The sequence below is a fragment of the Berghia stephanieae genome, chromosome 7 (genome assembly GCF_034508935.2).
Source record: "Berghia stephanieae isolate SIO BIC M18660-M18661 chromosome 7, UCSD_Bste_1.3, whole genome shotgun sequence".
Taxonomy (NCBI): Eukaryota; Metazoa; Mollusca; class Gastropoda; order Nudibranchia; family Aeolidiidae; genus Berghia; species Berghia stephanieae.
This window is the reverse complement of record NC_088366.1, coordinates 4477706-4487773: the sequence shown is the minus strand read 5'-3', so window position 1 is coordinate 4487773 and position 10068 is coordinate 4477706. Positions and strand designations below refer to the sequence as shown.

Below are 10068 nucleotides of genomic sequence, written 5' to 3'. Positions count from 1 at the left end.
CAATATCAATATATTATGCCTTTTAGATCTTTCAGCTGCCTTTGACACCATTGACCATGACATTTTGTTAAGAAGACTAGAAAATACGTTCGGCATAAAAGGAATTGCCCTTCAATGGTTTACATCATATTTACAGGATCGATGGCAGACTGTCGTGGTGAATGGTGTTCAGTCAGAACAAGTTTTACTAAATTTTGGAGTGCCACAAGGCTCTGTTCTTGGCCCTGTCCTTTTTACTTTATATATGCAGCCACTTTCTAGTGTGATATCCAGATTCAATCTGAGTTATCATTTTTATGCAGATGATACGCAAATATATGATTCAGCACCCCTTAGTAATTTACAGTTCTTAATACAACGAATTACGAGCTGTTTTAATGAGATTAAATCTTGGATGTACCACAATAAGTTAAAATTAAATGATAGTAAAACTGAGATTTTAATGTGTGGAAAGCCGAGTATCCTTAAACACCTAAATCACCTATTACTCTCGGAAATAGCACAATAGAATTTTCAAATAAAGCAAAAAACCTTGGCGTCATCATTGATAAAGATCTTTCCATGACAAGCCACCTGAATAACACCATACAATCTATGTACATAGAAATGAAAATAATAAGCAAAATTCGTAATTTAATACCGAAGCATGTAACAGAACTTTTAATTAATTCCTGGTTTTATCTAAATTGGACTATTGTAACTCCCTTTGGGCGAATTTAGCTAAAGACAAAATTAGCAAACTTCAGGTTGCTCAAATAACGCAGCCAGGCTCATTGTACGCAATAACAAAAAATACCCGTCAGCAACTCTTCTTCTCCGTGAGTTACATTGGCTTCCTGTTGAAAAAAGAGTTGCCTATAAGATTTGTACTGTTGTCTACAAATCCCTGAGCACGAACAGTCCCTCCTATATTAAAGACCTTCTAAACATATATGTCCCCAATAGAAACTTGAGGTCAAGCAATGACCAATCAATCCTTGTCAAACCTAAGCCATTGCGTAAAATAGGTGAACATTCTTTTCAATTTTCGGCCCCCCATTTTTGGAACTCTCTCCCATCACATGTGAGATGCTCGGATTCGTTGACAATGTTCAAATCTCGCTTAAAGTTTTATCTTTTTACGTCATAATGTTGCAATATTATTTTCATATTTTGTTGTTGTTAAATTGAATTCGTATCACGTTTCCTTCACACTTGTCTCACTGTAATATGTTTTGTTTTATATCACTGTAAAGCGCTTAGAGCCTGTGACAACGGGGTAAAGCGCTATATAAATGCCATTTATTATTATTATCATCATCATCATCATCATCATCATCATCATCATCATCATCATCATCATCATCATCATCATCATCATCATCATCATCATCATATTCATCATCATCATCATCATCATAATCATATCATCATCATCATCATCATCATCATCATCATCGTTGTTGTCCTCATTGTCATCATATTCATCATCATCACCGACGTTGCCATCATCATTATCATCATCACCATCATTGTCATTGCCACCATCATCATCATCATCATCCTACCCCTCCTCCTCCTAACCCTCATCATCGATCTCATTATCATACCTTCGTTGATTGTCCCCATTGCTGTTGTTACAATCCTACCAGTGCTTGTAAAGCGCTTTGAGCACGTTAAGTGGATATTGCGCTATATAAAAGCTCAATTTTTTTTTTTTAGTGCGACCACCTGTATGACGTGGACGAGAAGGAAATCCGTATCTCGGCCACCATCTACATCCCGTCTCAGGGAAAGATTGTCTGCGGGCGCAACGACGGAAAGATCATCATCATGCCAGCCATCGACTGCATCAAACGACAGCTGCTGGAGGAAGATGAGAATGAGGAGAAACGAGGTACGGTCATTGAGTCTCTTTTAAGCATGGATACAAATTGGTAAAGGAAATTTAAAAAAAACTAAAATTCCCTTCATTCAACCCATAGGGGAAATTTGCCACTAGGGTCTATTCCAAAGGAAGACTGGAATAACCCAGGTATTAGCCGCATTGCAGCGCTGCAAATTGAGCTAAGGCGAGGTGACGTGCTCAAGGCCACACAGTACAGCGGCGATTGATTGAAGTCGGTGCCTTTCGGGTATGAAGCAAAGACCATATTGCTTAGCCACGCTTGTAATGGGAAAATGAGATTCGCTCATTTTGAAACCTTGCAAAATAATCTATAATATTTCAAACTTATCTCAGGAGACACACAAAATGTGAGAGAAAAGCAAATGAGAAAAAAAAATAATTCCTAGCTCAATTTTCGGCGCTGCACTGCGGCTGATGCCTGGGTTATTCCAGTCTTCCTTTGGAATAGACCCTTGTGGCAAATATCCCCTATGGGATGAATAAAGGAAATTTTAGTATGTGCTTCTTGCCTTTGAGGGATGTGGAAGGAACTAGTAGGATATAAAAACAAAAAACAAAGGAAGAGAAGATGTGTAAATATGATTGAGTCAATATCATCATTGTCACACAGTGGTCTTGAGTTTGAATCTCAGTGGAGACAGTTTTTTAAAATCATTTTTTTTTCTTTCATAAATCAGAGCGTGTCCTGCAATGTCCCAATTGCAGACAAATTTTCATATGACAAAATTCTTCCTTTTAGATAACCCAGTTTGCCTTGACCATTTTAGTTTAGTTTCTCGATAAACCAGATAATGTTGTAATTACTAGAGATTACTGTGAATGATGAAAGTTGGAAATTATTTTGATTTTGGTGTGGTGTTAGCTTATATAAAATTTTTGTATAGTGCCCACTTTTTTCCACATATGCGGACAAAATACACTTTAAAAAAAAAAAATACACTTTTTGGATCATAGAATAAAAAAGATAAAATTTTGAACATTTATGTAGAGCAATATCCACTAAATGTGCTCAAAGCGCTTTACAAAGGGTCCCTGGCTAACAGCAACACTTAACATGTAGGACGGGACATATTACAATTTTTTCGGACAAAGACACTGTTAACGGCCAGGTATTCATATTACACCAGAGTACGGTGAGAGAATGTGAGTAAAGAGTCTTTTCCAAGGACTCAACTATGCGCCAAGCAAGGCTTGAACCCAGGACTTTCCGATCCGAAAGCGAGTCATACCACTAGACCACATAGCCACATACTATTCACTTTTCATCCTGGGAAGGTTGGCAGGTCTGATATTCTTAAACTAGATTTTTAAAATTTTGATACTTCCTTTTTGTTTTGACCAAAGTTGTAATTTAATTTTACCCGGCAGACATCCCCACTAAAGTCTTGGTCGGCCATCAGGGTCGAGTCACGTGTTTACTTTACCCGTTCAACGAGGCCACACGTTATGAGCCCAACCACCTCCTGTCTGGGGGTTCGGACTTCTCTGTCATCCTGTGGGACATCAACTCTGGACAGAAGATTCACACCTTCACTGTGCATGGTGGGAGTCTGTCTCAGATGACTGTACCGCCTGCCAGCTGTAATGTAAGTGGTTGTTGAAGAAGAAGATGTAGAAGAAGAGGAGGTGGAGGAGTGATTTTTTGCACTTGTAATGTGGCTAATCTGAAGGTGTTTAAATGTTGTTGATGACAATCGTCTTTTGGATTTTACCCCAAGGATGTTTAATTCTTGATTCAATATTTCATTACTTTAATATTATTATTGTTATTATTATTATTATTATTATTATTATTATTATTATTATTATTATTATTATTATTTTATTATTATTATTATTATTATTATTATTTATTATTATTATTATTATTATTATTATTATTATTATTATTATTATTATTATTATTATTATTATTATATATTATTATTATTATTATTATTATTATTATTATTATTATTATTATTATTATTATTATTATTATTATTATTATTATTATTATTATTATTATTATTATTATTATTATTATTATTATATTATTATTATTATTATTATTATTATTATTTATTATATTATTATTATATATTATTATTATTATTATTATTATTATTATATTATTCTGTTTTCTGCGAAAAAGAAAGATCCAAAGTACTGAGTGAAAATTTAGATTTTAAAGTAAAAATTCAGATTGAATAAAACATCTAATCCTGTTTTGCTGACACAGTGGGTTGACATCGTTGTGTCAGGCCAGTAAACCCTGACCCTGCCTGTCATTGATAAAGAATAATAATACAAATTCCAAACCGTTTAGTCATCAACTCTGCGTGTTGAATCCGTTATCTCAGGAAGTCAGGTAGAGACTGCTCTAATAAAGACTAGGGTTAGAAGCGATCTTTTTTTTTGGGATCGTGGATTCCTCATACAGTAGAGTCAAGCTCTCCCCGGCCAGTTGGAGTTGTCGTACCGGTAAGGTCACGGGTTTGAGCCCCCATCGTTGCTGAGAAATTTTTCTTCTCTATAGTCTTCTGGCACTTACCTACTCACTTCATTTCTTGTTGTTATAAACCCTAACCCTGCCTGTCATTGATAAAGAACAGCTAATCCAAATTCCAAACCTTTTTGGTCCACAGCCCCGCATCCTGTCGTGTATTTGTTCCGTGGCCGGAGACCACTCGGTGGCCTTGCTGAGTCTTAAAGAACGCAAATGTCTGCTGCTGGCTTCACGTCACCTGTATCCTGTCAAGATGATCAAGTGGCGCCCTCTTGATGACTTCATGCTGGTCCACACCAAAGATGGAGTTGTTACCGTCTGGCAGATGGAAACAGGTGAGTTTCTTCTTCTTCTTCTTCTTCTTCTTCTTCTTCTTCTTCTTCTTCTTCTTCTTCTTCTTCTTCTTCTTCTTCTTCTTCTTCTTCTTCTTCTTCTTCTTCTTCTTTCTTCTTCTTCTTCTTCTTCTTCTTCTTCTTCTTCTTCTTCTTCTCTTCTTCTTCTTTCTTCTTCTTCTTCTTCTTCTTTTTCTTCTTCTTCTTCTTCTTCTTCTTTTTCTTCTTCTTCTTCTTCTTCTTCTTCTTCTTCTTCTTCTTCTTCTTCTTCTTCTTCTTCTTCTTCTTCTTCTTCTTCTTCAAGTACCAAGTCTATGCCAGACATCGGTGATCATGGTACGCCATTCATCTCTCTGATCAGATAACCTCAAAAAACTAATATTACTCTTCTCTTTCTTTGTCACCCCCTGCTGTTCAAACTATTCAAATATGTTTTTCGTGGTCTATCTTTACCCTTTTTAACTTCTATCTTTCCTTTGAGAGCAAGATGTTCAATACATTTATGTCGATTTAGGTGCCCTAAAAATTGCATTTGTCTTTTTCTTTTTGTACAAATTTGTAATAACCTTTTAGTTTCAGCTTGCTCAAATACTTCTTCATTAGTTTTCTTCTCTGTCCATGAGATTCTTAACATCCTTCTAAGAAACCACATTTCTGCTGCCTCCATTGGCCATCTCATATAATTTTGTCATGTTTGAATACCGACAGGCCACTTGGATCGGGTGATTGATGGAAAGACAGCAGAGGACGTGTTGAATAATTGTGATGAAAATGCTACCCCAGTGGAGGCCTTGACCAATCCCAGCATCACGCTGGTCCAGGCGCTCAAACGTCGCAATTTGGCCACGTTTAGAAACTTGGCCCATCAAAAACTGTTGGTAAGGGGTGATCCAAGTCGTAGATTAATTTTAACTCTCTCGACTTCACCCTCATTGAAAATCGAACAAATTTGTTTGACTTTCCATGCATATGAACTTGAGAGAGTTAAGATATTTCCAGGACGTCTGATTCTATCCTAGTAGGTGCGAAAGAGGTGATTTTGAGAACAATTTAACTCTCTCGAGTTCATATGCAATGGAAAGATGAGGGTGAATTCGAGAGAGTTAAAACATTTTATAAACAATGTGGCTTCTGTAATAACACTTCACATGTGGGTTTGGATGAAATGACTCTATCCACACCAAATAGCGGGATTGTGGTTGGTCTCTCCTGGTCACTGGTATAGAGAAGGAGATGGCTTTAATATAAGCTGGAATAAAATGAGACCACACTCAGACACCATTGTTATATATATATATATCAACACAGTCCTGACGATGGCTGTAAGGGCCTGAAACATTGATGTAGACTGACTCCAATATCGTGGTAAATATTACAATAATAATTCGTTCCATTGTTACATGTCGAGCACTAATCTTACCGTATTTGTATCTAACACAATTCAATATATATATATATATATATAATCTGTAAATGGTAACATTTTTATTTTTTATCAGAGTGCGGCCCACCCAAACCAGCCAAGCGCCAACAGCAAAAGAGAGTTGATTCGTCCGTCTGGCTTTCCTCTACTGATTCAAGGTGTCAAGACAAATTGCAGGGACCCTGATGCCCACGTGTTGTTCTTTGACACAGAAGCTCTCATTGGTGAGTCTGTGCTTCATTTACCACTGACTTCCTTTTGCTGGTTAGTCAATGAATGTCGTTAGTTCTCATTGGTGAGTCTGTGCTTCATGTACCACTGACTTCCTTTTGCTGGTTAGTCAATGATTGTCGTTAGCTCTCATTGGTGAGTCTGTGCTTCATTTACCACTGACTTCCTTTTGCTGGTTAGTCAATGATTGTCGTTAGCTCTCATTGGTGAGTCTGTGCTTCATTTACCACTGACTTCCTTTTGCTGGTTAGTCAATGAATGTCGTTAGCTCTCATTGGTGAGTCTGTGCTTCATGTACCACTGACTTCCTTTTGCTGGTTAGTCAATGATTGTCGTGAGCTCTCATTGGTGAGTCTGTGCTTCATTTACCACTGACTTCCTTTTGCTGGTTAGTCAATGAATGTCGTGAGCTCTCATTGATGAGTCTGTGCTTCATGTACCACTGACTTCCTTTTGCTGGTTAGTCAATGAATGTCGTGAGCTCTCATTGGTGAGTCTGTGCTTCATGTACCACTGACTTCCTTTTGCTGGTTAGTCAATGAATGTCGTGAGCTCTCATTGGTGAGTCTGTGCTTCATTTACCACTGACTTCCTTTTGCTGGTTAGTCAATGAATGTCGTTAGTTCTCATTGGTGAGTCTGTGCTTCATGTACCACTGACTTCCTTTTGCTGGTTAGTCAATGAATGTCATTAGTTCTCATTGGTGAGTCTGTGCTTCATTTACCACTGACTTCCTTTTGCTGGTTAGTCAATGAATGTCGTTAGTTCTCATTGGTGAGTCTGTGCTTCATGTACCACTGACTTCCTTTTGCTGGTTAGTCAATGATTGTCGTTAGCTCTCATTGGTGAGTCTGTGCTTCATGTACCACTGACTTCCTTTTGCTGGTTAGTCAATGAATGTCGTGAGCTCTCATTGGTGAGTCTGTGCTTCATTTACCACTGACTTCCTTTTGCTGGTTAGTCAATGATTGTCGTTAGCTCTCATTGGTGAGTCTGTGCTTCATGTACCACTGACTTCCTTTTGCTGGTTAGTCAATGAATGTCGTGAGCTCTCATTGGTGAGTCTGTGCTTCATTTACCACTGACTTCCTTTTGCTGGTTAGTCAATGAATGTCGTTAGTTCTCATTGGTGAGTCTGTGCTTCATGTACCACTGACTTCCTTTTGCTGGTTAGTCAATGAATGTCGTTAGCTCTCATTGGTGAGTCGGTGCTTCATTTACCACTGACTTCCTTTTGCTGGTTAGTCAATGAATGTCGTGAGCTCTCATTGGTGAGTCTGTGCTTCATGTACCACTGACTTCCTTTTGCTGGTTAGTCAATGATTGTCGTGAGCTCTCATTGGTGAGTCTTTGCTTCATTTACCACTGACTTCCTTTTGCCTGTCAGTCAATTAATGTCGTTAGCTCTCATTGGTGAGTCGATGCTTAATTTACCACTGACTTCCTTTTTGCTTGTCAGTCAATGAATGTCATGATGATTTTTGCTGTGAGATATTTTTGGTATTAGATTGTAGTTTTAATGTAGATTGCCAAGAGAAACAGTGTCTCTGTAAAAAAAAAAAAAAATTAATATTGCCTTCGTTGATTCCTTGGAAAAAGCTCTTTACTAAAATTCTGTCTCCTTACTCTGATATAAAATGAGTACCTCGCAATTAACGGTGTTGGTTCTGTTGACAAAATGATTGTAATATCACATAACAGGCATCATGTCCCATCCTACATGTTCCTGGTTGAAAGCAGTTCTTTATGATTGACTAATGCCCTATCCAAAGAGTAGTAAGCAATTTCTATTGTCCATTTCACGTTGTATAAACAAAATAAAGTCAGGCTCCAAGGACCTGAAAGTTCTGAATGATTACTTTCAAACTATTCTGATTGTTTTTTTTTTTTGTTGTATTTTTTTCATTTTCTTTTTAGTTCACCTTTTGACAGAGGAATACGCCTTGTTGTCACCTGCGGAACTGGAAGCGCGTGGGATGAACGTTTCTTTTGATTCACGGGGTCATTTCCCCACTGGGGATGGCAAAGATGCCCAGCAAAAGTTGGCAGGTGAGTTGAAGTGAATGCTTAAGCTGTTTGAAGCTTTGGACTGTTAAAAATGTCCTTTACAAAATGAATATGACAGTTTTAAAAGAGATCAAAAGCAGCAGTTTTTGGGCTCAAAACCCTTCTTCAGCCATAGTGACAGGAGAAGGGCTTTGAGTACAAAATATTCCATGTTTGGTATTTTGTTCTTTTTTTTTTTATTCTGAAAATGTATATATTTTTGTATATATTACTTTTTACAGGTCAGTGAAGTGAGGTGTGTACGACTAGTAAAAATAACAATAATCTGTTTTCAGTTTGAGCTAAACAGCGTGACTGTAAAACATTGAACAATTTGAAAAAGGATATTTCATCGGACAATGAAGGATTGTAATGTGTTTTTCTGGGTGGGGTTCCTGACCTCCCATAGTGGACAAGGAGGCACTTACTGTGTCTTTTATCCCTCTATATCTGTTATACAACATACTTTCTGTCTTTGTCTTGGAATGAGATTACTTGGTTTTGTTTTGACCCTGGCCGGATACCCTAGCTGGGAGGGAAACAGTCAAATGTAGAGTTAGAGTTTGGGGAGATTAATTTTTGTCTTGTAAATCATCTCTCTGTTATGCACTGTGTTTGTATTTTATATGTATATATAATTTGTAAACATTCGAGTGTGTTCCCCTTAGTGGGGACCTTTGCTTGTGTCAGGATGAGACATTTAGGTGATCTCAAACTAAGTACACTGATTGTAGTATGCTCTTGGAATCTACATCTGTTTCCTATTTGAACTAATTCCCTTTATCTTACTTGTTCTTGGGTACTTTGATTGTAATTGTTAATTTTGACCATCCCATTTTCCTCCTTTTTACTGGCGCTGACAGGACCTTAACGTGTTGCAAGCGCAGTAAAACCCTTAAAAAAACAAACAAAACAAACGAATATGTTTTCAAATAATGATGAAATGGGCATGGACATCTCCTGCATGTATTCAAAGACTTTCAAGTTCTATTGTGTGTCGTTTTGTTTTTGACAAATACAGGCTTGCCAACCAGTATAATTTATCATATTTTAATTTGCTTTGAGATCCAAAATTTTGTAATATGGGAATGTTGACAAAAATAATATATGCTGAATGCAGAAAGTCAGAGTTTGTAATTAAAGGGGCGAAAAATTGATATAAGTTGAAAAGTTGAAGGTCATTAAATTTCGTCTCCTCCTAGATGAGAATCTGAGTGGCCAGACAGATAATTGTCATAGGAATTGCAGGATTTTCCTTCCCTCTACCAGCTTGATAAGTCTTCATTAATTCGGTGAATGTTAAATTTTGATATATTGGATTTTTTAACATGTTGAAAATATTATTTTTTTTGAAAAAATATGAGAAAATGACCATAAATATTGGGGAAAATGGGATAAATCATTTCAAATGGTTGAGGTTGATTGGCAATTCTGCAAATAATTTTGCAGTAGAGAAGGCTCCATCATCTTTGTTGTTGTTTTTTAAATAGTAACATTTAAAATTTCTAACTTGAGATTGATACTTTTGTAAATCTCTACGTAAAAAATGTTGTTACCAATTCTGTGATTCGTTCGGAGTTGATTTGCTGTTACTGCTGCTGTCTTGGTGAAAATGATTTGGCATGCAGTTGCAATCAGATAATGAATGATAGAAACCATG

The 10068-nt window shown here is 37.0% G+C and overlaps 1 protein-coding gene across 1 annotated transcript in view; it reads left to right on the top strand.

Moving 5' to 3' along the window:
* Positions 1-1701: 1701 nt before the first annotated feature.
* LOC144976207 (WD repeat-containing protein 7-like) overlaps positions 1702-10068 on the top strand; it is a gene marked incomplete at both ends in the record, with an annotated part of 30204 nt that continues 21837 nt past the window's right edge. The window contains 6 exon segments of the mRNA XM_078920391.1: positions 1702-1876; positions 3257-3474; positions 4516-4711; positions 5417-5586; positions 6208-6355; positions 8280-8411. Coding sequence (XP_078776517.1) covers positions 1702-1876; positions 3257-3474; positions 4516-4711; positions 5417-5586; positions 6208-6355; positions 8280-8411 — 1039 coding nt within the window.